The sequence below is a fragment of the Echinops telfairi genome, unplaced genomic scaffold (assembly GCF_000313985.2).
Source record: "Echinops telfairi isolate 266 unplaced genomic scaffold, ASM31398v2 ScPeMD7_22;HRSCAF=79, whole genome shotgun sequence".
Lineage (NCBI taxonomy): Eukaryota > Metazoa > Chordata > Mammalia > Afrosoricida > Tenrecidae > Echinops > Echinops telfairi.
In genome coordinates, this window is record NW_022103919.1 from 16011713 (window position 1) to 16039490 (window position 27778).

General features: G+C 45.5%; 1 protein-coding gene across 1 annotated transcript in view; it reads left to right on the forward strand.

Moving 5' to 3' along the window:
- Positions 1–27778, forward strand: part of PCSK5 (proprotein convertase subtilisin/kexin type 5) — a 525106-nt gene that overhangs the window by 1011 nt on the left and 496317 nt on the right. Inside the window, exon 2 of the mRNA XM_045288529.1 lies at positions 2–141. Within this exon, the coding sequence (XP_045144464.1) occupies positions 2–141 (140 nt within the window). The remainder of the gene's footprint in view (position 1; positions 142–27778) is intronic.

Here is a 27778-nt window from a genome sequence, read left to right on the forward strand (position 1 = left end):
GTGCTGGCGCTGCTCGGGGGCTGCCTGCTCCCCGTGTGCCGGACGCGCGTCTACACCAACCACTGGGCCGTCAAGATCGCCGGCGGCTTCCCCGAGGCCGACCGCATCGCCAGCAAGTACGGCTTCATCAACGTGGGGCAGGTAAGGACGCGCTGGGGCGCCCGGGAAGTCCTGGGGACCGGGGGGGGGGGGTCCGCCACCCCGCGCTTCTCGCCCCCTCCCGTCGGCTTCCTTCGCTTTTCCGACGTGCCCTGGCAGCGCTTCGCCCAAGTCCTGCCTGGTGCGTGCGCGCGCTGCCTGGGTCCCCCACACAAACCCACACTCCCCAAAGTTGCTAGGGGTCGTGTTGTCTGTATTGGGATTTTTAAAAAATTATATATATATACACACACTTATATCTATTTTTGCTCAATCCACGCGGGAGAGGTAGGGTTTCTGGAAAAATCCGCAGGGTGCCTGGCCCCGCGGTGGTCGCAGCCTTGACCTTTTGGCCTGGAAAGACAGGCGCGCCAATAGCCGGAGGAAAAGTGTCAGCGGTTGGTCGCCGGAGAGAAGGAAGTACGCTTTGGGGGGAAAGGAGTGAGCGCCCACGCCGGAACCCGTTATTTGGGGGGGGGGCATGCAGGGGATGAGGAGGGAGAGGATTGGAGCAGGCAGGGAAGCCTTCCTCCTTCCTGAGTTTAACCCACAAAGAAGTTTCCAGTTCTGGGGCGAGAGAGAGAGAACCGCCGGACACGTAGGAGAGCTGAAGGGGGGAGGCCGGGAGGCCTGGGGGCGGGGGGCGGGGGGCAGTGAGAAGGTCCGATCCAGAGTCCTGGCCGACTTCCTGGCTGGGCTTGCTCCAGACCTGCCGAGGGGTTCCCGGAAAGGTGATCGGACCCATAGGTGGGCGACTTTGGGGTCCCCACCCGCGGAAAGCAGCGACTCCTGGAGCCGGGCGGCGGCGCCGGAGGGCACGTAGGGAGGGCCGAGGGGCGCGGGGATTTTGTGGGGAGCCCCGTGGGTGGGAAAGGCCCTGTAACGGAGATGGTGTTCAAGGAATAGATGGAAGTGGGCCGACGCCCCCTAGTCTCAGGCTCCCTCCTCCCTCCCGCTGAGCTTCCACACTTGGTACTCGTTCGGGAAATGGAGAGGAGCGGATTGCGTAAGCGGTCCCGAGAATGTGTACCCCACTCTCCAGCCCTTCTCCAAGGCCCCTTTGGGGCTGAGCGGACTCTTACGGAGACCCTGCGGGCTACATCAGGCTCAGGGAGTCTTCCCCGCAAGCTCTCCAGGGACAGCCCAAGGTGCGGAGAGCGGCGGGAAGTGCTGGGCCGGCACTGCGCGTCCTGCGGGGTGCGGGCACCGGGAGGAGCCGGCTGGGGACGCTGGAGCAGGAGCCCAGGCTCTGTCTGCAGCTGTTGCGCTCGGCATCCAGGAACGCGAGCCTGGAAGTCCGGTGGTGGAGAAGCGCGGGAATTCAGCCTCTGCCCCTTTCCTTTCCTAGAGGTGGGAGCTGCCAAGGGTGGAGCTGGGGATGGTCTGCAGGGCTGGGAGGAGCACCCGCGCTAAATCTTGCACTTTGCCTGTCCCGAGGGAGGGCGAGTCTCAGAGGAGCTGGTCCTGTGGGAGACCCAGGCCAGGGCGAGGGGCGCGCGCTGCACTTTCTAACCCCTGGAAGGAAGAGAGGGAAGCTAGCTAGACCCCCCCAAGTGACTGTCATTAGCAGAAAAGTTCCCCTCGAATGCATGGCTTGTTGAGAGTCTGAAATGCAACCGCATCCGCTGCTGTTGAATTGGTTCCGGCTCATAGCGACCCAGTCTTGGGGAAGACAGCCTGAGAATCAGTAAAGAAGCTGGCTGCCACACCTTTCTCCCGCAGAGTGGCCGGTGGTTCCCACTGCCCACCGTTAGGGTTGCAGCCAAGCACTTAGCCGCTTCCCTGGAAGAATTCATTGGGGTCTTAACCTGATCTCTCTACTAGTCGGTGCTGTATTTGCTCAGAAACGTTACAGGGAAGGTTAATACTGCACGTATCTGTTAATCTTTCCAAACCATCTCTCTCGGGGTCAGCTGAAGTTGAGCATCTCCTAAGAATCAAGTATATTTGCAGAAATAAGTTCTTGAGCTGACACTCCATGTCGTACCCCCCACCCAGCCCCCACCATGCCCCATCCTCAAACCAACCTTATTTGGTGGTTGTCACATCACATACAGCAGACAAGGAAGCGGAGACTTTGAGAAGTCACTTGACTCACCTGCACAAGGCCACCTAGTCAGACAGTGGCCACGTCACGATTCAGACCTAGGACCCAGCCTTTCAGGACAAAATTCCATCCTTTGGTGGGAAAAGTAAAAATACCAATTTCCCTCAATTCTGGGTTAGTGGCTCATTTCCTCTGTAGATCAAAGAAGTGTAATGTTAAGTGTTTGGGGTGGTAAATTCCAGTTCACACTTGCAATATCATTGCACTGTAAGGGCCAAATGTATTTCTCATTCATCCTTTTATTGCTCTGACCTTTTAGCACTTTAGACATCTCTTTGTTATTCTTTCCACCAATAAGCCAGCTGCAGTTCAGCTGAGGATAGAAACTAATTTGCAGATCTGTGACTCTGTAAGCCATTTTTTTGTCATGGGCTCCCCACTACATGTATCAGGGACTGGAACTGAAACCTGTTGTTATTTCTGAGGTAATTTAATACATTGGCAATGTTTTTGTCACCATCAGAATTTGAGGTGAATTTCCCCCCACAGTCCAGCTAGAGGTTGATCAGCTACTTGATCTGGATGTAAGGTTTTGTGTGCATTTGAGCACAGCATCACCAGAGGTAATATTCATGACTTGGATTTTTCCACAGAAACCTGTAGGTGTGGGTGTCTCTACTGCTCAAGAGATGTGCACAATAATGCAAAAGCAAGCAAATAGGACGTGCTTGACTCTTGAGGGAGGAGCAATAATGAATATTGGCTGCATCTCCTTCCTTTGGTTGTAGAAGCACCCAACTTCAACTCCTGAGCCTGTAGGGCAGAGTGGAATTGCCCCCCAGAATTTCTGAGACTATGAATCTCATCTTCCTCCTGTGGAGCTACCAATGGATTCCAACTGTTGACCTTGTGATTGGAATAGTTTGCTTGGTGGTGGTGTCAGTGGTACAGTGCTTTGCCTTTTTGACTTACAATTTCTGACTTTGATTTGGTGTGACCAGCACTTGCTTGTTGGCCAAGCTCATGCCTATTGTCTGACCCTGGGATTGAAGGAGAGAAACGCAGCGTGTCTCTCACTGATCTTGTGTCCTGACCTTTCTTGCTAACCTTCTCCTGGTTAAAGAGTAGATGCTTGACATGATGGTCATTGTGAGCCTGCGTTTGGACTACATCTTCTACAAACCAGAAGGGAAGGAGCAGGAATCCTGGACAGACTGTCTGCAATGTGTAGTGGCTGTATTTATCCTTCTGTGAGTTGCTAATTCTGGATTCCAACTCTAAGGTAGCAAAAGTCCATTCCTGAGCGAAGTAAATTATCTTAAGAAGATTCCAGAAGGATAAAGCCAACTTTGCTAGCAATTCTGGGGAAATATTTAGCGGAAGCCGCATTGCAATCATCTGGACTTGGAAACTGAAGGTGCTACCTGGAGGATTTGTGAAGTCACTGAACTTAATTGCAGCCCCTGTTCCTTTACATCACGAGGAAGCTTTAAATCACCAAGCTGACTATATTGCTCAGCACGTGGCTAGGCTTTCAGTGAAAGGTTTGTGGATTCTGAATGAGCCTGAAAGACTGAAACAGATGAGATGGAAACTTATTAAGATGTGGGGGAACGAAGAAGAAATCTTTAAAAAATGGAAGGTGCAAAATATGAGGAAAATAAGCTTTTTTTTTTTTTTACTCAAAGCCAATCCAGAGATAGTGGACTGAGAAAATGGGTTTCCATCCCAACTTACAATTGAACATACTTTCAAAATAGTTTTATGTTGAAGTCTAAGCTAATTATGGCTAATTTCCTATGGCAGCGCTTTCTTCTCATGCTAATCCTTGATGTAGACCATTAAATATAAGATAAGCTTGATGGAGGAGGAAGTGGGGGGTAGGGAGAACCGGAAGACTAGTTTTATTCTAAAGCACCAACCTTCGTGAATGATGTTAAGTTTGGCTTTGTATTTTGTTCATTCTGAATGTGGGTTGTACCAGTAGGTGTCTTTTCCAAATCAGTAGGAAGAGATTTCTCAGTGGGAAGTACTTTGCTCTGTCCCCAGGCCTCCTCCCTTTCTGAATTTTGACCTGTGAGTCATGAAGGATGCTTGAAATGTTGATAAGAGGGGTGGGGTTAGGTGGGGCTAGGAGGGAGTCTGATGCTTGGAGATGGTATTTAAAACATGGGTTGTGCCTCCTGTGATGGGAGTGGGCTGTGCTTTTCTAGTAAAACCTTAGTTTGTAAACAGAAAGTAAAATGATTTGGAAGACCGAGGGTGATCCCCATAGAATAATTTGCTTTTGGACAGAGAAGCTCTTTAAACTCACGAACTTTGATTCTGATCCCAGCTAGCCACTATCTAACGAATATTTCTTATCACTAGAGGAAATGGAGGGAGATAAAGGGATCTTTTACTGGAAAAAGCCATTTGGAGTATGTGTCCTCCTGGTAGGGGGTCTGTTACTTTAACTTGATGGACCAAGAATGGCTTGTGTCTGGCCCTGGAGATTTTTGGAGGCCTGTTTGCAATGGAAAACGGCATTTTTGTGATCCCCAAGACTTATCTTTCTTGGGCATATAGCCAGAGGCCTTAACCTTAAAGATCAGCCAGAGAAGCAGGAAAGTTTCCAGCAAAGTCAGAATCTTTGGCTGAAGAAGGGAGGAGTCCAGACCCCAGAGACATCCCCTGGGCTGGGAGGAGCATTTGTGTTGTAGATTCTAGTGGAATGGAGCTGCTAAGGTTTTCCCCAAGCCTGAATGTCCACCAGCTCAGTTTGGCTTTGGAGTTTCATCACCCAAGCGCCTCAATTCAACTTCCTTGTTGGTGAAAGGGATGGTGTTCGATATCACTATATCTTTAAATGTGCATGGATGTGCAATATACAAAAAACAAACAGATGAAACAACTTAACTGCCATCAAGGCGAGGCCGAGTCAGAAACCCTATAGGACAGGGTGTAACTGCCCCTTTGGGTTTCCAAGACTAACTCTTTATAGGAGTAGAAAGCCCCATCTTTCTCAGGGGGAGCCATGGGTGGTTTCCAACTGTTGGCCTCGTGGTTAGCAGCCCAACCCATAACCCCTAAGCCACCAGGGATATGCACACGCACACACACATACGTGTATGTGCACATCACTTCCAGTCAACTTCTCCCTGCAGCATTATCACTAGTTACTGTAGATTATACTCCGACCCTCCAAGGTGCCAGAGGGAAGCAGGCAATGCCAATGAACCTTTCCGTTTGGGGTTATCCTGGGAGGTAGATGACACCAAACCAAGTAGTAGGAGTCAGAAGGTTTGCATGAAACTCCTGGACCTTGTCTTTTATTGACTGACCTCACTCTTAATTCCAAACTTTTATTCACATAAAGGATTATAGTCCTTGCTCCTTCCACATCCTACTGTTCCTGTAATGAACATGAATAAAAGAAATTACGGCATCCACAACATTGTATGGTCTGTAAGGGTGACCGTGATGCAAAGACTGCTTAGGGAGGGTAAGAGTGCTGTAGTTGGATGAGGGTTTCCTTGTGGATTGTCCATGGAGATCAATGGGCAGTGAAAGTGGAGGAGGTGGAACCCAAAGCAACTGTTGCCGTTTTGGATGCGTAATGATCCTGTAGGGCAGACGAGGATGCCTCATTGGACTTCCAAGCTTGTTATCTTTACACAAACAGATGGCCACATCTTTCTCCCACAAAGGGACCAGTGAGTTCAAACCGCTGACTATTCTGAGAGCAGCCAAGCTCCCTGCCCCACCAGGACTCCCTCCTATGGGGAGGGGGGAGAGGGTCAGACTTTAGAGCTATGCTGCCTTCTCCCATAATAAGTGATAGCGAAACTTCCCTGGGGGCCACAGAGTGTAGTGTGGGCCAATGGACTAGACAGGAAAATCCATTAGTTAAGTTACCCATAAAGGAGTCGCGGTGGCATTAAGGGCTATATTGGGCTACTCACTGCAAGGTCAGGAGTTTAAATCCCACTCCCAGTGACTCCACCGGAGAAAGGTGGCTGTTGCACCTGTAAAGATTTACAGTCCTGGACGTTGCTATGAGTTGAACCCAAGTCAACGGCACTGGGTTTGGTTGGGGTAGGTCTCCCCTAAGGAGCCCGATGGCACAAAGAGTTATGAGTTGGGTGACTAACCACAAAGTTTGTCATTCAAACCCACCAACCACTGCAGGGAAATGATGAGACTATCCGCTCCAGTACTCAGAACCCCTTTGGTGGAATGCTGCTCTGCCCTGCAGGGCCCCGGCGAGTCTGGATTGACTGGGTAACCATGGGCGCGAGCTGTTCCATCAGCTGGTTGGGAAACGTAGTTCATGGTTTATATGCCCTTCTGAGGGTTGCACGAATTATGATTTAAAGGATTAAAAAGTAGCATTTTAAATTTGCCTGGAAGGTGAGTAGGCATAGAGAAGCAGTGGGGGACAAAATTGAAATATAGATAGTCCCATAAGGAATAGGACTCTTTAGGTCCAAGTCTCTGCTTAAATAAAAGTCATTCTGCTCAAAGAAAACTAAAAATCTATCCGATAGGTAAGCAAAGAATGGATTGGTATAACCAGATCCACATACAACTGCTCTGAAGTACAGTTCTGTGAAACAGAAAGCTGAACACTTTTGTAGCCAAATTTTACCTGATTTGGATTGTCTTCATAGCAACACCTCTCTTGACCGAAACTGACAGGAGGTAATTCGGGCTCTTTATCGTAATTACAGCATCAATTTGTTTTGTTGCAGAAATCTTAATGAATTTAATTACAGGACTAGCATCCTTAAGTAGAGATGTCTGTGATCTACTGCAGCATATATCCCGGTTTACTTTTTTCTGATCCAAAGCATTCTGAAACACATTCGGATCCAGGAATCTCAGCAAAGTGATGTTATGAGCTTGCCTCGCCAACAAGCCAGAGGTAGTGCTCATGCCAGGCACCTCTCCATTTGCGTGAGTCTCAGTGTGGGACCGAGCCACTCTACAGGCAGCACGTCTTTCTCCACAGTGCAGCCCCACGTCATTCTGAGCACCGGTCTCACACTCCGTGGGAGAAACAGAGGCGCTCCGCTCCCATAAAGATTTACAGCAGCAGAAACCATAGAGGGTTACTGCCAGTCAGATGTGACTCAAAAGCCACAGAATTAGTGGATCTAATACACTAGCTGTTGAATTTAACTTCTGAAAAAGACGCCAGTTGGCCTTGATTGAGTCACGTGCCCACTCTTGGGCAAAACACTTTGTTCAGCAGGCAGCAACATTTCACTAGAGTCAGCTTGAGTCTCCTGTCCACTTCTGAAGCAAGGACGATAATGGCCTTTGAGCGGTAACTCACCAGCTAGCAACATGGGATTTGTGTTGTTTGTGCCATCTAGTTGACTGACTCATAGTGTCCCCCTATGTCGCAGTAAAAATGTCTCGTAGGCTTTCCTAGGCTGCAATCTTTAAGGGGAGCAAATGGTTGAACTGATCCCCAAACCCCAAACTAAACTCACTGCTATCAAGACAATTTTGACTCATGGTGACCCTATCGGACAGAGTAGAATTGCCTCTGAATTTCCAAGACTGTAACCCCTTAGGAGAGCAGAACGCGCCCTCTATTTCCTGAGGACCATCTAGTGGTTTCCAGTGGAAAGCATAGCCACTACACCACCAGGCTCCATGCGTAGGTTCAAACAGTCAACCCTTAGCTTGGCAGTTGGGTGCAAACCATTTGTGCCACTTGGGGATCTCCTCAGTAAGGGAGACCTGGATTTGTGGATTTATATTAGCAAAAGAAAAGGAGTGTATGGTGATGAAAATGAACGGGGGAGGACTGAGACGGTGTCTCTTGGCTGCTTCTCCACTCTCTCTGCAAACCGGAGCTAGGCATTCTTTGCTTTTGCACCACCTTTCAGCTTCTCTTAGTAACACGAGTTACGGGATTACATTAGGAAAATCCAGAATGGTTTAGAGCACACAATAGAAATAATCTTTGAAATCCCTCAACATCTGGTGTGTTCCCTTGTTTTCTCTTTTTTACCCATCTCCTGTCTCCCCTCTCTCCCTACTTAATTGTACCCGTCAGCATACCAGGATAGTTAATGTCATAGATCTTCAAGCAAGGAGTTGTAACCCAAGTCCACAGCTTGTTAGCTGGGGGAATTAAAGCAAACTACTCAAGTGCCTTAGTTTGCTCATTTGTGAAGAGGTGAGGAGTTGTTAATCCATTCAGAGAAGTCAGCATAGTACTGGGCACAAACTGTAAGTACACAGTCAATGCCAGTTACTGGATCTTGAAGGCCTCTGGGTGGAGGAATTGCTTGCCCTTGAGGTCGCCAGTTCAAACCCACCAGACCAGATGTGGCAGGAAAGGTAAGGCTTCGGCTCCCATACACGTTTACAGTCTTGGAAACCGTCTCTAGGATCTCTGAGTCAGACTGGACTCTCTGGCTGTGGGTTTGGATTTGGTTACTAACTGAGAGGTTGTTGGTTTGAACTCACTAAGCAGAGGGAAGCAAGCCCCGGAGATCTGCTTCTATAAAGATCACAGCCAAGAAAATGCTATGTATGGAGCCGTATTTCTATTCTATAACAGAGAAGGGTAGCATCCTTCATCAGAACGGATTTGGCTTTTGTTTTTGATACTGTATCTTGAATGTGGGGTCAGGGGTTGCTATTTTCTTTGTATACTAAGCTTGGACTCATTTATATATGTTGTTTTCACTTAGCTTTAAATTGTGAACTTTTCCCCAAGGGTACTAAAGAATTTGAGAACATTTATTTTATTTTAATAAATCATTTTATTGGGGGCTCTTACAGCTCATAACAATCCATTTATCAATTGTATCAAGCACATTTGTACATATGTTGCCAACATCATTTCCAAAACATTTTCTTTCTACTTGAGCCCTTGGTATCAGCTCCCCCTTTTCCCCTCTCTCTCTGCCACCCTCATGAACCCTTGATAATTTATAAAGTATTTTCGTATTTTACACCATCCACTGTCTCCCTTCACCCATGTTTCTGTTGTTCATTCCCCTGGAGGGTGGTGGTGTTGTAAATCGATCATTGCTATCAGTTCCCCCACTCAGCCCCTTCGTCTCTCGCCTTTCTCCACCTTCCCCCTATATTTTTAACAGTTGCATAATTAAAGGAACCACATTATGTTATAATTAGTGGACTGAACTAATTTGATAGGCTCTGTTGGAGTTATTTTATGCCTGTGGTAAATCATTTCACCTTCACTAATTTTTCATATCCTCTTCTTAAACATGTCTGAGTTTGGGAGAGAAATGACATGGTCCCTTAACTATATGTGCATTTGTGTGTGTGTGTGTGTGGTGTAGTGTAGTTATTATACCCGTGTTGATTCTCGTATCCAGAGGTCCCCTCAGGGTCAGATGCCAGTGCCTCCTTCATGTGTGTATCTGTGGCAGTTAGCATAGCGTGAAGCACAGCGTGTGCTTAGGACGGGTGGCATGCAGGGGTTAAATAGAGAGGAATACGCTTGGGAAAGAAGAGGAACATTACGTAACTGAGACAAAAGACAAATGAAGGATGAGCAGAGGAGTTTATTTTGAGAAGTGAGGGCCCGTGTAGTGCACAGCCTCAACGCCATTAGTCAGTCACCAGAGTTGAATGGCACCTGCAGAGGGACAGGAGCTGGAGGAAATGAACATTGACTCGTCCAGTGTTTCAAGATAACAGAAAAGCTGATACATATCAATGACCAAAAACTAAAACGAATTACTAAGTAGCAAGGAGGTGAATTGGTGCTTGTGGACCATTCAGTAAGTAGTGGTTAAACGACTGGGTGAGACGATGAAGCACTTTACATCACTTTGTGTTTTGGCTCACTAAGGTTCAAGAACCTGAGATTTGAAAAGGACACCATGCAGAGTTACGGCTCACTCGTATTAGGAGAAAGGAAAAGGAGTGACCAGGAAGCTTCTGGGAGAATGATTCTTGAACACCAGAGCTCCTGTCTTCCAAATGACAGATCCTACATAGTTGGGGCCAAAGCAGGACTGGTGCATCAAGGGAAGACGTGGGATATAGGAACTGTAGTTCAAAATGAACAGGGAGGGCATGGCTTATGAGAGCAGGGGTCCTCAAACTACGGCCCGTGGGCCACATGTGGCCCACTGAGGACATTTGTCCAGCCTGCTGGTTGTTTTTCCCCCTTTCTTTTTTTACTTGAAAATAAGATACGTGCAGTGTGCATTGGAATTTGTTCATAGTTTTTTTTTTAAACTATAGTCTGGTCTTCCAACCGGTCTGAGGGACAGTGAACTGGCCCTCTGTTTAAAAAGCTTGAGGACCCCTGAAGGTATTGTCTCTTTGTAAACGGTGTGTGGTAGTTACATAATTTCCTGTCAACTTGAAGATATATAAATGTAGGGGTGGTATTCAACCTGTCAATCAGGTCACTATGGCGCCTCCTTATGGGTGTGTCCTTCTCATAAGGCGGGCCTTGGGAACCCCACCCCCCCACCCCGCACCCACCGTCACCTTCCTGCTGGCTGACCCTGCTTGCTGCCAGAGCCAGCACCATTGGATGCACATGACTTGACACCCACAGGCCAGTGATATTTTTGTGTCATTGCATGTTGCTGTGTGACTCTGAAGAGGGACTCATGGACTAGTATCGGACTTACAGACTTGACTTGGTCTGGGCTGGGATGTTTTCTTGATATATAATTACTTCTTGATAAATAAAGCTCTTTCTTGTTCATACATGAGTATCTCTGGATTTGTTTCTCTACTTAGCCTGGCCTAACACTGATTCGAGCTATTCTGGGTGAAACTAAGGCTCTAGCTTAGCTTAGATGGGCTGGTGGGCTGACTATAGAGAGCAAACAAAGGCCAGTGGATTAGAAGGAGTCAAGAAACTGAGACCAAGGCAGTCAGTCCAAAGATGATCAGTTTGGATAATTCAGGGATTCCAGTGATTTGTGTTGGAATAACCATTGGTCAGTAAACATGAAGTTTGCCCATACTCAATTCTCCTTGGATAAATGTAGGTATTATCTCTGGTCACACCCGCGTGCCAGTATTTGCACTGCGGTTTCTGTGTCAACCTCAGGGATAAAGACAGACACACAGGTGATTGCTTCTCACTCTCAGAGGTGCCTTCCCGTATTTGATTTAAGAACTGAAGATTGGATTGGGCACTGAACACAGAGGGAACAGTGTAAACAGAGAGAATGTGAGACCAGACATATTTAAGGATTTTTTTTTTTAAGTTGGCTTTTAAGTGGTGTATCTTATGTCTCATTTTAGGTTTACCTCTGCCTTGGGTTGTAACATAACCTATTTTGTGACTCTGTATTATAATAGGTAATCATAACTTGCTTTTATTTTACACTTGCTCATGTCTTCCCTTTACATACCTTATTGCATTTAACATAACAAAACTCTATTGTAAAAAAGTCTTTATGTATCTTCACCTAAACTCTACTGCCTTACCGGAATACAGATATTTTAAAATATGCTTGTTTGAAACAATATAGATTGCTTTCTTTAATATGTTGCTCTACATGCTATTAGATTAATCTTGTTTATATTTGCATGCTAATCTGGTGGTTACTTTATGGTTAGCATCACAAAGGAAGCATATGTTTCTACTTTAATCTTCTATGCATTATCTTAAAAGGTTAACTCTACCCTGGGAAAATTACATTTTGGATACCATGCCAGAGTTGCAACTAGTTAAGATTTATTAAAAGCAAATCTTTCCCTGATGCCTTTTCCAGTCTGACAAAACTGTTTTATATATAATAGATATACATAGTGTGTGTGTGTGTGTGTGTGTGTGTGTGTAGTAAGCACTTAAGGTCTGGTCTTTTCCTTTGCTGAGAGACTCTTACAGCTGTAAAAATATACCAGTTCTCTCTATTAATGTTCCGAGACTTATTTTCTCTCGTTGAAGTTTTCAGCCAATCTAAAAGGCAGAGCTCAGCGAGACTGAGTGCAGTGCAGGGCGAGGAAGTGACCCCAAGACCTAAAATCATGTATGAAAATACCTATCACTGGGAAGGAAACTGCTTGTTCATCTTGAGCCTATTCTCATTCCCATCGAGTCTTCCGACTCACAGTGATACTGTTAGACAGACTGTAAACTTTAATGGGTGTGGAAAGCCCCATCTTTCTCCCACGGAGTGGCTGGCACTTTTGAGAGGCAGACCTTGCTGTTTGCAGAGCACCCTGTCACCCACTGTGCCACCAGGCCTCCCCTAGTTGCGTGACTTCACTTGTCAGTTTCATTGTTTTGTCCTGCTAACTGAAAGGTTGGCAGTTCAAATCCACCAGCTCCTCCAAGGTAGAAACATGTGGCAGCTGGCTTCTGTAAAGAGTTCTATCCTGGGAGCTCCTGTGGGGCAGGGCGGCCGCACTCTGTCCCCTAGGGTTGCTATCAGTTAGATTTGACTCCATAGCACTGTTTTGTTTTTTCGGTTAGAATTTATTACACGTTCAACAAATGAAGGTCATTGCCATTGGGTTGTAGTCCCCTATGAGTTAGCAGAACTACCCCTGTGGGATTCCTTAAACTGTGTGTCTTTACAGGAGTTGAATAAAAAGCCTCATCTCTGCTTTGGAGTGGCTGATAGTTCTGTACTGTTGACCTTGAGGTTAGCAGCCCAACACATAACACACTGATAATTCCAGGAGGAATGAAAACCTATGTCCACATGAAAAACTGTACACAAATGTTCATAGCAACATTATTTTTGATAACCCTAAAGTAAGAACTATTCTAAATATTAACTGATGAGTGGATGAACCAATGAGGCATATTCATACAATGGAGTATTGGGAATAAAGAGAAATAAAGTACTCATATTTTGCTGCTACATGGATAAACCTTGGAAAACACTAATGATGAAAGAAGCCATCAACAATGACCTTGTATTCTGTAGTTCCCTTTTCAGGAACTATTCAAAATTAGCAAATTTATAGAGACGGAAAACACATTAGTTACCTAAGACGGAGAAAATGTAGAATGAATACTAACTAATGGGTGCAGAGTCTCCTAGTGATGAAAATGTTTCAGAATTTATTGTGGCTTTTTCCATACTGTGAATATATTATTAGAATCATTGAATTGTGTGCTTTAAATGAATGAACTGTATGGAAGGTGAAGTTGATCTCAATAAAACTGTTAAAAACAGTTTAAAATTGTTAAAAGCAGTGAGTGACTATGTTTTTTTAAAATCACCCTTTCTAATAGTCACCATGCTGCTACATCTGTCTGTCTTTTAAAAATAAGCCATACGCACAATGTAATAAGGTACGGACTTTATGTAGTAGTGGGGAGAACGAAGCTGTCAAGCCGTAATGCAATGACAATCCATTTCAGTCTACAGTGAATGTTCATGACAGACAAGACATGGTGATACGGAGTAGGAAGTGACTGAGGGTGGGCAGCTCTTTCAGTAGGCTGGTCAGGAGGCTCACTGAGGAGGACACACTGGAGCAGAGACCTGATAGATTTTCAGAGATGGTGTGCAGTCCAATGCAAAGTCCCCAGAGGAGCAGAAGGGTAGCCGAAGGAGATGCAGTCTGGCTTGCAAGGCTGAGGTTGGAAAGGATGACCTTAAAGCGTATAGTCACGCCACCTCCTGGTTCAGAAGCCACCAGTTGCTCTCCTTTGCCTCCTATATTAAAACACTGCTACTTTTGGGGGGCGAGGGGGCTGTTTAAAGGTCTCCAGCTAAACCACAAGTCTGAACTAAAAACTCAAACTCAATGCTGTTGACGCCGACTCATGGTGAGCCCATGTTCCTTAGCATAGGACCGGATTCACGGACGTAGATTATCGGGCTTTCTGGGGTTCCTCTGGATTCTGAAATATGTTTTCCCATCTTTCCTACACTCTCCTTAATAAGGCCACACTGGACTTCCTATTGTTCCTCAGATAACAGTGTTGTATTACTTCTGTGCCGGTCTTTCCACATGTAATATTTACCGACTCATTGTTTTTCTTGAAATCCTATCTTTTGCTGAAGGCACCTCTCAAATAACATCGCTTGACCTCTACTCATTCTGGGTGGTTTTTATTTCTTTAACTCCTGTAGCAGTTTGTCCAAATTTTGCTTGAGGAATTTAGCATAGTTATTTCCACCCCACCCCACCCCCACTACTCTGGGGCCTTGCGATTACTCTTTATCATTATACATAGTCTCTTGCCCTCTAGAAGTAATCAATATGCACATGCAATGTCTATTACATTAAACATCGGAGAAGAAGTGCATAAGATTCTGCTGTGCACAGAATATTATAAAGGAGTACGACAAATAGCAATCTAGTGCTGATGCGTCATCTGTGTGTGGATTCTAAAGTCCAGGACTTGCTGGGAATTAGCCGACTGTTGTCTCTAAGTGCTGTGGACGTTTGGCGCAGTCAGCAGTGCGCTTTCTCATTTGACCTCCATGAGAGGGCTTAGTGTGAGGGTCAGAGGGGGTCATGTGGAAGCCTCCACTCAGGAGGGTCCCTCCCATTCCAGATCGCCCTAGAACTGGCCTGACTTTTCTACAAGATCCCAGGGAACCCCGAGAACCCAGCTGGCTGTGGTAATCTCCCGGGGGAGAGCAGTGGAAGTCTGGTGTCTGCTGGAGCCATGGGACCAAGAGGGGAGTCCTCCCAAAGAATGAACCGCTCCGTAGTTTTAAAAGTCTCCAATCGAAAGCGCAATTTGCTCTATGTGGTAGCAGGGAGAATAGCACAAATAAGCAGCTGTTAGGCATGAAGACTCCTGAAACGAATATGAAATTGCTGCTGTTAGGTGTGGTCAAGTCATCTCTGACTCACACGATCATGTGTACAACAGAATACAACACCCCCTGTTTGTTTGTTGAAATCATTTTATTGGGGGCTCTTACATTTATTAGTGGCCTGGTTTTGTGTTGTCCTCCCAATTGTTATGCCTTGAGCCCATTTTTGTAGCCACTGTGTCAATCCATCTCTGCAAAGAATTTCCTCTTTATCGTGACCTTTCTACTTTACCAAGTACGGAGCCCTTTTCCTGCTAACAGGCCCAGAGTGAGACCAGACTCGCTGCCTCTCAGGAGCACTCTGGTTGTACTTCCTTCCAGACACATTTGTTTGTTCTTTTGGCGGTCCGTGGGACTTTCAATATTCGCAGTGAGAATTGTCCATGGGCCCACCTGCTTGGCCATATTGAAGGCCTAGAACACTGAGGTTATATCTTTATGAGAGGAAGGGTTGCAGATCTCAATTAAACCCTGCAGTATAGGTTGTAAGGACTCACCTCAGAAACGCCCTGGGGTAACATGAAACATCAAATCGAGATCAGTATCCATTAGGATTGACTCTCTTTAATTATAAAAGGGAGCATTCTCTTGGCTGGGTGACATGGATCGAGGCCAGTCTTTCAATCAAGAATGTCTCCCTTGTCTGACCTCTTTGCTTTGATCAGATCTAGGCCTCAAATGACCAGTCCTTCAGGCTCAGAAACATGAGGGAAAAGTGAGTTGTATTTTCTGGGTCAGATGAAAGGGAGATGGAAACTGAGTGTTCTCATGGTATACAGGGTCCTATTCTAGAACGAATCCCTCCTCTCAATGCTCATGCGTTTACAAAGGCCTTTGTTACTTCTTTGAATATCACTCTAGTCCTATCCTAAACTCACCATACTTCTCATCCAAGGCTGCCCCATAAGGCAGATTAATTTCTTCCAAACCCAAACAATTAGAGAAATACTCTAAACATCATCTGCTGTAAACAGCTTTCTATTCTGTGCTTGTGAACGCCACACCCTGCTCGTGTGTCTCTGCTCATGTCTTTCTCAGGGTCTAAGCAAGCCACGCCAAGCCGCTCACAAATTGATTCTGCCTCATGGCAACCCCCCATGTGTCCAGGCGGTGTGTTAGTGGCTGAGCTTTTGAAAGCAGATTGCCAGAGGCTCTCTCTTGCGATAGCTCTGGATTGACTTGATTTGCCAACCAACTCGGTTAGCAAAGAAAACCGCTTAACTGTTTGTATTTACCAGGGATTCGCTGCACTGTCCTCTTACCAGGAGAACCCTCTCCTTTCCTGATGCCATTCATTCTCCCTTGTCACCTGGAAATGGAACTGCTGTAGTGAAAACCTCTTTACTTACATTCTCATAGGAACTTGTCTGCTGCTTTTTATGAGTATGGGACTTTTTCCATCTTGAGTTCACTTACACATATGTTTGATCTCCTTTGTTAGATGATGATCTTTGCAAAGATAGGATTTCTGTCTGATGTATTCATCTTTGACTTCTCTGCAGCTAAAATACACTCAAGCATGTTGAGAAATGGGTGAATGACTGGAATAAAAATAGGCGGGGAGCAGGCAGAGCCACAGCAGTCATTAGTACTGCTCACCTCATATTTTTGGGTCTCCTCCTGGATGTGAATAAGATGATATTTTCCAATTTTGGGTGTTAGGTGTGGCTATGTGACTTCCTTTGGCCAATGAAATGTAAGCAGAAGTGACCCGTGTCTCTTCTGAACTGATTTGTGAAGGATCTGCATCCACCTTGGTGACTGCCTATCCTCCAGGTGTCCAATTCCTCACTAGTCAAGGTCCTTGAACCACATGATGAGCCTCATGCTCAGCAAACCTACGATGGGCAGGAGACATATTCTATATCATCTATAACTAACCCATACCCCATTGCCATCAAGTTGATTCTGACTTAAAGAGACCCTATTGGACAGTATTAAACGGTTTCTTGGGGTTTCTGAAACTCAGTCTTTATGGGAGCAGAGCAGCTGGTGGGTTAGCAGCCCAGTGCTTAACCCACTATGCCACCAGAGCTGCTGGAAATCAACTTTTGCTATTTTTAAACTCCTGGAATGTTGTGGCTCTTTCATTGCCACAGTGAGGTATCCTAACCAATACAAGAGCACACTCTCAGTAGTTTCCTCCTTGCGCTTTATACACAGTATAGATTAAGATGTGGCATGGAAGGGGGACATTTGTTATGTGATTTTCTGGATATGAACTCTTACTTCATGGGAGGAACCTCAATGATCTCTAGGTCATATTATGCTTGTTTATTGTGTAATTTGGGTATGGTTGTTTGGGGGGCGGATCTAAAGCCAGATATTAGGTATTTGTAAATATCATTTGGTGTAGAGGAGATTTTAATTTCCTAAAAGAAACCCTAGAACGTAATTGCTCTCTAAGTTATGACTCTTCCCTGACTCTGAATACTGCTTTCCCAGGTCTCTCGATAGGATTTGTTTCGTGAGATCAGATATACACCTCTAGCGACTGGTAAGGATGAAATGGGTTGACCAGTGGCTGAAACCTTGGGCTCAAACAGAGCAGCACTGGTGCGGTTGATGCAGGACTCTGTAGTCCAGGGTTTCATTCTGTAGTTCGTACAGTGTCACTGAGTAGAACCCCTTCAACACACCTAGTAACAACAAGCAACTTTATAAGATCGCGGGACTTTTCCAGGAGGGCAGAAATGTAATGCATGACAGGTTGCCTTTTCGTTTCCTCGTTGAGTGTCAAATACCATCTGAATGTTGGTGTTTTTAAAACATTGAATGGAGAAGTTGCTTGCTGCTTCCAGTAGCACTTGCTCGGGCCTTCTCTGGGAGCCCTGTTGTGCTTTCAGAATTACGACACTCCCTGCTGTGGAGTCCACTTAAATCCCCAGCCCATTTCGATGGGCAGGACGCCCCAGCTCTTAGGAAACTGGCTTCACAAATGTGGGTTTCTCTGCAGTCAATATTTATATGGTGTGGACACCGTGGGGAACCTCTGAGATGTAACACGTTATGGCCTGAATGTCTGATGGTTGAAATGAGTCCAAAGCAGCAGATTTTTCTTCTTTGGCAAGACAGAACAGGAGCCACACGCAGTGATTTGGTTCAACGATTTGTGATTTGTTAAAATTCGGAATAATTTAAAACGAGGAGATAAAGTGCTGCATAAATGTGAAAAATGGTCTGAAGGTCACATCAATTAAACACCATGAAATGAGCTGTTTTGAATATATTTGAAGTAACTGTGTGTGAATATATGGATCATTATTATCATCGCTACAATGTGCTATTCCTAAAGTCATCAAAATCGTCTGTTCTTCAAGGCCTCCGAGGTTGTGATGGCTGAGAGGGCTGCTGATCCTGATGCTCACTCATTTCTTTAACTTACTCCCCCCCCCCTCATTCTGACCATGAACATGTTGGGACATATTTTAGGATGCACACACTGTGCTAAGCACTAACACCACACTCAGCTGTAGAGATGGAGCAGTGCACACAAATCCCTAGTTATTTGGAATTTACATATGAGAGGGTGTGTTAGTCTGCGTAGACTAGAGAAACAAATCCATGGACACACATATGTGTATAAGAAAGAGATTTATAAATAAAAAAAAAAGAAAGAGATTTATATACAAGAGGAATTGAACATGGAGAAAACATCCTAAGTCAGTCCAGTTCAAGGCCATACGTCTGATATTAGCCCATGCGTCCGATACCAATCTATAAAGTCCTCTTCAGACTCACGAAACACATGCAATGAAGCCAAATGCAGGACAACCACAAGCCAGTGGGTAGAACGTCTTTGGGTTCAGTGGCGTTAAAGGCATCTCAGTGCTGGCAGTGGTCTCTCTGTGAGTTCTCCGGCTTCTGGGGTCTAGTTGCGTCCATGTGGCTTGTCTTCTGCAATGTCTCCCAGGAAGTAGCAGAGAGAGGTGTCTTATGTCTCCAAGGAGGAAGTCCCAGATTTCCCAGGAGAAGTCCATGCCCACAGAGAAATCTCATTGGCCATCTCCAGATTGACAGCCTAGACTCCACCCCTACACTCTTAATCCTTAAATTGACAGCAGATTAGGTGACTAACACTGAGGGCTTCAAAAAGTTCCTGGGTGGGTGGGGGTGATGGAATTAAAAAATTGTGGAATTTTCCCATGGACCCTCGAAGCCCTCTTACACGCTTAGGAGTAAGAAAGACTGGAGAAGGGTTGATGCAGTTGAATGATGGTGCTCGTCAGGAGTATGGAAAGCATCCAAAGAACAAACGTATCTGTCTTGAAAGAAGTCCAGCCAGATGCGCCTTAGAAACAAGCATGGCTCGATTTGGTCTCATCGGGAGACAGCAGTCGCTGGGGAAAGCCATTGTGCTTGCTAAGTAGAAGGGTGGAAAAAAGGAGGAAGGCTCTTGAAGAGATGGGATGACACAGGGGATGCAGCACTGGTTCCAACGTGGCAGTGATTGTAAGGATGACACAGTAGGCTCATTATGAGTCACTTAGCCACAAAAACAATCACATCGACCTACTCGGGGATGTGCATTAGCTTGCTCCAAATATGTCACTCATAATTTAGTGGCTTAAAACTATACTCCTTATTGTATATGAGTCTGTGTATTGAATGGTAGGTTCTGCAGCAAACAGTCGGTCAGCTAAGGGCGCGCTGGTCTAGAGGGAGTTCATCCACATGCCTGGTGATTGGTGCTGACGACTGGTTCGGTTACGGGGTATCTGGGCACGTTTGCCATCATCCAGAGACTGGCTTGGGCTTCTTTCTGTGGAGACAAGAAGCGTTCACAGCAACAAAAGAAAGGAAACCTCAACGCCTAAACCCATCTCAGGTTTCTTTGTCATACTTGCTGGTGTTGTATAGGTCAAAACATGACATGACTCAGCTCAGCTTCAAGGGATGGAGCCATCGACTTTACCTCTCAATAGGTGAAAACACAAAGCGCCTGCATCCATCTTTTGTAATCTACACAGGAAGATGGTTAATGCATATGGTGGTTGATGGAAATGCGGTGGATAAGAAGCAGGGACAGAGATGAACAAAATATTTGGAAGGTTTTTAAAAAATGTTTCCTTTGTATTTAAACAAGATGGCTAGGAAAGTCTTCACGGTAAAGGAGAGCTATATGAGCAATGGCCTGAAGAAGATGAGAGAATGAAGTGTTCTAACAGATGTCTGGAGGAAGCACATTCTAGCAGAGGAAGCAACCAACGCAAAGACCCTTACGGGGGAGTAGCTGGTGTGTTAGAAAAATAGCAAGAAGACCAATGATGCTCAGTGGATGTGTTAGAAGATGGGTCAGGAGTATAGGGGTGGACTAGGGAGGTGAGGTGGAGCCTACCGGTCCTGCATGAACTTCTCACATTTTAGTGCACATTTCAATCATCCTGGGGTCTTGACAGAATGCAGGTTCTGATGGAATAGATCTGGAGTGGGGCCTGCCCTGGTGGCATTGTTTCTAAGAACCTTACACAGGCAGGAGGATACTGGGAACATGGGTGGAAAATAATTTGTCTCTAGGTTTCATATTTATAAATCACTCTCATTGAGCCTACAGATACTGGCAAAATTGAAATACAATGTTCATTTGAAAACGGGGATCTCCTGTCTCATTACCAGACTATCTATACTGCTTATAGTGCACTGGAAATTGATAGACCTTATTATGGAACAATAGCGGCATGGTGGGTTCAGTGGTGGGCTGCTAACCACAAGGTTGGTGTTAACAGACCCACCAGCCCCTCTGTGGGAGAAAGATGAGGCTATTTGCTTCCGTACAAACTTACTGCCTTGGAAATCCTCTCTAGCAGTGGTTCTTAACTTTCCTAAAACTGCAACCCTTAATACAGTGCCTCATGTTGTGGTGACGCCCCAACCATAACATTATTTTCATCACTGTAATGTTGCTATGGTTCTGAATCGGGTGTCCCCTGTGAAAGAGTCATTCGACACCCCTCCACCCCACCCAAAGGGACCCACACGTTGAGAACCGCTGCTCTATAGGCTGGGTATGAGTTGCGCTGCTAGTGTGCTCCTTAGAGGCAAGGATGGCAAGACTTGTCGTATATACTTGGGGCATATGGTCAGGAAAGACCAGTCCCTGGAGAAAAGGATCATGCTCAATGAAGTGAAGGGGCAGCAAAAAAAAGAGGAAGGTTCTCAACGCTGGATTGACACCGTGGCTGCAACCACAGCCTTGGTCAGGGGAGCGTGTGGGAGGTAACGCAGGACTGTGTCCGGCGTTTCATTTTGCTGTGCATTGGGTCAATATGGGTCAGAACGGACTAGGTGGCACCTAACAGTGAGTGGAATTGGCTGCTGGTAGTGGGTTCTATACATAGCCTAGTGCTTTTTGGCATTAGGTGTTAATATTCAAATAAGTACATATCCAGCATTGCTTTATCTTGTAATGCACCAAGAGCCTCATTGTAGAAGGGGCCTGGGTTCTGTCTCGGCCTTTCAGAGGTCTTGAAGAACCCCATAGGATTCTTTAGGAGAATGCGGTTCTTGTATTTTTAATCCAGCCTATAGTTATATAGGTCTCCATTGAGGGTTCAAGAGTAATTACCACCACGTTTTGTTCTTTAAATGCCTTTTTGATTTCCTTTCCACAGTAGGAAATAGCACAAAAATGAAAAGCTCCGAACACCATTATCTGTGTATTGTCCTCCAAATTTGCTGTATCATCATGTACCCTGAGTGGCTGCTCTGTGCATCGTTAACTTGTAACAGATTTGGACTAATTATTAACTCAACCGGGTGGATTTTCTGGAGTGCTCTCCTAAAGGACTCTGAGACGTGAGACTATGGAACGCTGAGGCTCCACAAGGTTTGTTGCTGGATTCTTGTTGGAGCCAGCATAAACTGTGTGTTGCTGCCCACCTCGCCACCTCGCCACCTCACCCCCAGTCATCATACTGGTTCTGGTCGCACCTCCGTGTTGACTCGGTGGCTAACGCACCTGGCTGCTAACTGAGAGGGTGGTGGTTCTGACTCACCGGCCATTCTGAGAGAAAAAGCTGTGACTAGCTATGTTGGTGTAAAGAGTTAGATCCTTGGAAACTGTCGGACAATTTTACTCTGTCTGCAGGGTCCCTTTCGGATGGAATTGGCTTCACAGCAGTGGGTTTAGTTGGTGTCTATTTTAATTTCATGGTAATTTATTTATTTTTAATCATTTTATTGGGGCTCATATAGCTCTTATCACAATCCACACATACATCAGTTGTATAAAGCACATTTGCACACTCTTTACCCTCATCATTCTCAAAACATTTGCTCTAATGGTAATTTATTTATCTCAAAATAAGTCTGTGGTTTGGGAAGAGGCCTATTATTGCTTTCCTAAAATGTACATCCTCCCAAACATCAACTTTAATAACCAGAACTAGATGGTGCCCGGCTACCACTGCCCACTGCTCTGGAAAGGAAGGATCGCATTAGTCTGTCCGGATAGAGTGAGAGAAAAATGCACAACAGAACAGACAATCTTAGATGAAACCAGACTTCCTGGTAGGATTAAATACTGCTGAAACCTCCTGGACTATGGCCCTTAGAAACCCTATGAATTTATTCTTGTGCTAGACTATTGGACCTTTAAGATCAAAAGGGCAACACTTACCCGAGGACAGAGTTCAGGGTGTTAGGAAAGGAGAAGGAATGGAAATACCAGAAATATCAGGAGGATGTGGGCTACATGATGGTACATTGAGGGACTGGCAGTGGATATGTGTTGAAAATGGATGATCTTCTCTAAACCTCCAACTAATTCACACACACACACACACACACACACACCCCACTCACAAATGTGGGGTTTAGTGGGTTTTGCTTTGGGCTGCTGACCACAAAGGCAGTATGGTAGTTCAAACTCACCAGCCAATCCTTTGGAGAAAAGAGGAGACTTCCAGCCCCCATAAAAATTCAGTCTTGGCAACCCACAGCAATTCTCCTTCATTCGAGATGCAATGAGGCGGCGTCTACGCAGTGGCAGTCAATTTAGTTTGTTCTGGTCCTTCGAGCTGGACCGGGGCGTTTGAGCTGGGGAAGATGATCACCGAGCTCCTCATTCAGACGAAGTAACAGGCCCAGAAGGAACCCACGGGTAGAGCGCTAATGGAGCGTGTTGCAGATTGGGCTCCAGTATCTTCCAGCTGGATTCTAAACGTGTATTAGCTTATAATTTTTTTTAATTTATCAAGGTCTATATGTTTCTTTTTAAGTGGTGCTGTGGGTTAGGCATTGGAGAGCTAAGAGCAAGGTCATTGGTTCAAACCCACCAGCCTTCTCTGGGAGAAGGATGATGCTGTCTGCTTGCATAAAGCTTTTCAGTCTCGGGAAGCCTGTGAGTTGGTATGGACTTGATGGCAGTGTTCTTTGGTTATAAAGATAGGTTTCTTTAGGAGACGTGTGTGGGGAAATTGACCAAGGAATTGTGTATGGGTGCGTGTATGGTGTATGGATGCACTATAGTCTCCTAAATTCTACTTCTGTAAGTAACAATAGATGCCTTCACTGGGTTTGAAACTGCCCAACTCTGCGCTCACAGCTGTCGTGATGGCTGTTTCGCGCCATCAGGTGGACCTCTTGACGGAAGAATTCCCGGGTGGTGCAAAAGGGTAGCACACTTGCGTGCTAACTGGAAGATTGGAGGTTTGAGGCCACACAGTCTCCCTTGGAAGAAGGGCCTGGCCATTTATTGCCCCTGAATCAGCCACTGGAAACTCCAGAGCACAGCTCTGCTCTGGCACAGACGGGGTTGCCATGATTTGGTCCCGACTCCATGGCAAATGGGCTGGACAATGACTCATGCAAGATTGTCCTGGTCAGCCCCTGGAGGCCACAGGGTGCTTTTCTGGGGAAAGTTATTATTATTATTATTTTTGTTGTTGTTGAGAAATGGGTGTAGAAATCACGTTCGCATGTAGGACAATGGCCATGTTATTATGGCGGTGCCGTTATTTCTATGAGGCTGCACTGCTGCCCTCCCGCAGCTGAGCTCAATTCCCCATGGCCGATTCCCACTGCATTAAGTTTGTTAAAACTGTGTGGTGGAGGGTAAGTTGTGAACCCAACTCTTTGTAAGTTCCATTTAGGGGCCTGTGGAATATACACGGCAACTAAAGGAACCCATCGGCATATCTAGCCCAGTCATTGTGAGAATTCAAATGAACATGATTCATCTGGAATGGGAGTAAATGCGATGACTGCCTGAGCCGTTCTCTACACTGAGTTTTTATCACTTTACTTTATTGAGGCTTTAAACCTATTTTACAACTTAGCTGCAGGACGTTGGCATGTTTGAGCGAAGATGGAAGAAAACTTGTGAAGCTGTGGTCTTGTACTAAATTGCCCGCATCTATTTCAGAGATGCAAATGGAGTAATAGCCAGTATTTTGAATATTAAAATAATTCATGGATTAATTTCCAGTCTGGTAGAAGCCTCATATAGAAGCTTAATGCATATTAAATGCACATATTTTTCCCCTTTGTTTACCCAAATAAGAGCCATTTGTCCTGAGAGTGTATGTCTTCCGTTAACTGCAAAAATCTGTAAATGTTATAATGATTCTTTTGGTAAGATACTCTTTAGGGTTTATCTTTTATGTCAACTGTAAGTACTTAGGAATGATAGAAGAGTGATACTTAAAACTCAATCTACCACACTAAGTACATTTTCCTCAACATCACTTCTAACTTTCATTTGGGGCACACAAACATTTAAACAGTAGGCATAACGGTTATTTAAACTCTCTTCTAGAGTCTAGTTGACATATATTTAAGACCAAGTATACTGCTGTTATAAAGGTCAATGGATTCTCTCTCTCTCTCTCTCTCTCTTTCTCTCTCTAGACATTAGCCAAGCTCTGGGATTGCTAAACTATTCATCCTAAAGTTAGTCAGGTTGGGGTTGAAATTTCAATAACAATGGAAAATATGAAGCGTCTAAGCACAATTTATGATCATCTTCAGCCTGCTTCAGGATCCGTATACCCACTATCAACCATCAAGTCAATTGCAACTCACAGTAAGTCCGCAGGGTCGAGTAGGACTTGCCTTTGGATTTCTGAGGTAGTGAACCTCGATGCGAGTAGAGAGTCTCATCTTACTCTTGTAGCAGGGATGATACATTCAACTTGCTGGCCTTGTAGTTAGCACCCCTAGGTGTTAGCACCCTTGTATTTAGTATCCACTGTGCCATCAGAGTGTCTTAGGCTTTAGGTACAAATAGCAATGAGCTTGGAGTCAGAAACACTGGTTTCTATCACTTGCCAATACTCTGATGTTATTGTTAGGCGCCATGGAGTTGACTTCCACCTACATTTACCCTGTGTCCAGTGCTAATGGCACCAATTTGGGTACATCACAGAATTTATCTGGACCTGTTCTATTATCCGGAAAATGGGGGCAGTGGTTTTTTATCTGTCTCACAGCACTCATTTGTTTCCTCATCCTACAAATGTTCACGGAGTATCTAGTGTGCACCTGGCACTGTGAAAGGTAGAATGACGTTTCTGCGGTTGTCGGAGGGTGTCTTGTTCCTTTTGACTCACGCTGAGACCATGCAGAAGGAATGAAATGCCAGCAGTCCCACACCAGCCCTACGACCAGGTGTTGCTCAGATCATTGCGATCCATAGGGCTGGCGGTGGTGACTCTTGGGAAGGAGATCAGCAGGCCCTCCTACTCTGTCTTGGTCTGTTCAGCCTATCAGCCAACAACATGGAAGCCTCACCTGGGGGAAAGAGGTGGTCACTGCACAGGGATTCCTTGGTCTTGCTGCCTGGAAGGCTAGCATTCTGTCCCGCAGCCACCCGCAGAAGTGTTTTGAACGTTAAGTAGGGAATAGGCCACTTGCCAGGTAGTAACTGGGGAAGGCCCGAGCAGGGATGCCTAAAGAGACCTCTTCTGAGGAAGTGATAGTTGATTTGAAATCTAAAAGCAAACAAACAGTACAGGAAGTAATGGGTACTGGGAGATAGGAAAAAGGGCATTTCAGGCTGAGCGGGTAGCAAGTGCAGGTTCAAAGACTGGAAAATAGCCAGGGTGGAAGTCGGGCCAAGGGAGACAGGACCCAGATCTGGCCCAAATAAAGGCAAAAGTTACTTCTCCTATACAAGTACTTTGGACATGTTATCAGGAGAGACTTAAGTAGAGAGACTGGCAAAGTAGTGGGGCAGAGCAATAACAAGAAGGAGGAACGCGCTCAGGAAGATGGATTGGCATAATGACTGCAACAGTGGGCTCACACATAACTATTAGGAGGGGGGCACAGGACTGAGCTGGATTTCGCTTTGGTACATGGGGTTGCCATGACTTAGAGCCGACTCAACAGCATCTCCATAACGGGAATGGCATAAAAGTAATGGGGAAAGAATGGGCCGGTTTCGCAAAGGATCATGAACTCTTCATTGCTTACATGCAGTAATATATGGGACATCTCTTTTAGATGAAAACAGCGTATGGCTGTAACCTGTTAGTAGTGCTGTTGTGCAGGATTAAATAGCAAGGCAAAAACAGGGCCAGATGAGTTCTTATCCTGTTGACAAGGTTGTGAAATTCTTAAAAGTGGACAGCCACAAACGGCGCTAAGATACACAGATAATTTTAAATGCTTTGGGTTATTTCTACCCTTTTAGGGAGCAAAACGTGTGTGCAGGGGAAGGATCTACCTTGATATTTTGCTTAAACGGACATTCAACTTTGTTTGCTTTCTGTGAGCACAGGCCTGCTGGAGGGCTGGGTGTCAACTGGGAGATAGCATCAGATAAAATACCCAGCTCTTAAAAGATATAGCACCTGGTGTCTTAAAGTCTGGTAATTAAACAAGAGGCCATTTAGCTGGGAAGCCACAAAGCCTACATACAAGAAGCACACCAACCAATCTGTGTGATCATGAGGTGCTGATGGGACTAGGTATCGGAAGGTCAAAAATAAGCAACCGAATCCATGTGAAAGGAACCTGCTTGTAGTGGAGACTCAAAACCCACCTGTAAGATAATTGGACAGTCCCTCACAGAAGGGCCAAGTGGAAGGGATGATGACCACATAACTACCCTCTAGTTCTTTAACATTTCCTCTCCCCTACTCTTATGGTTTCTACCGCATTAACCTTGTTAGACTTGCGTGTGGTCATTGGCAAAATTAAGACAGTTCGATGCATGAAAGTCAATGTAGGTACCCCCTCCAGAAAAAGTAACGGGAGTAACAGTTTCCTGGGGGAGGGGAAGGGGGAGCCGATAGCAATGATGACTGTATAACCCCTGTAGGGGAGGGTACAGCACAATTGTAGGTGAATAGATAGATTAGATAGTGTTAGATATGGCAATATATATAATGATAATAATAAGGGTTTGGGGGTGGGGGGCAAGGGAGGGGATAAAGGGGAGTGAATATCAAGGCGGTCAAGAAGGAGAGTGTTTTGAAACTGATTGTGGTGACAAGTGGACAATATTGCTTGATATGGCTGAACTCGTTATGTTACGATAACTGTAAGAGCTCCCAATAAAATGATTAAGACAAAAATAAAAACCCCGCTCTACGGAATTCCAAGAGAACCTGAATTGGGCAGAATTAGGAATTTAGAGCCTCTGATACCCAGGGACAGATAGTCTAGTCCTGATCATTTAATGCAAATAAAGCCTTCTTGTATAAATTGAGCACATCTGCTGGTGTAATTACGATGATATTTGGGGCTGTTTTATTCATCTTCCCCGTGCTGCTTGGACTCCTGTTGTGTCCGCCGAAAATAACATTTATTCCACCAAGACATCTGTTGCACGGAAGCATTTTACTTGAGAAGAGGAAAGACAACAAGCTCCGATCTTTAGGGTTTGAGGTCCTGTGCTGGGTGGGGT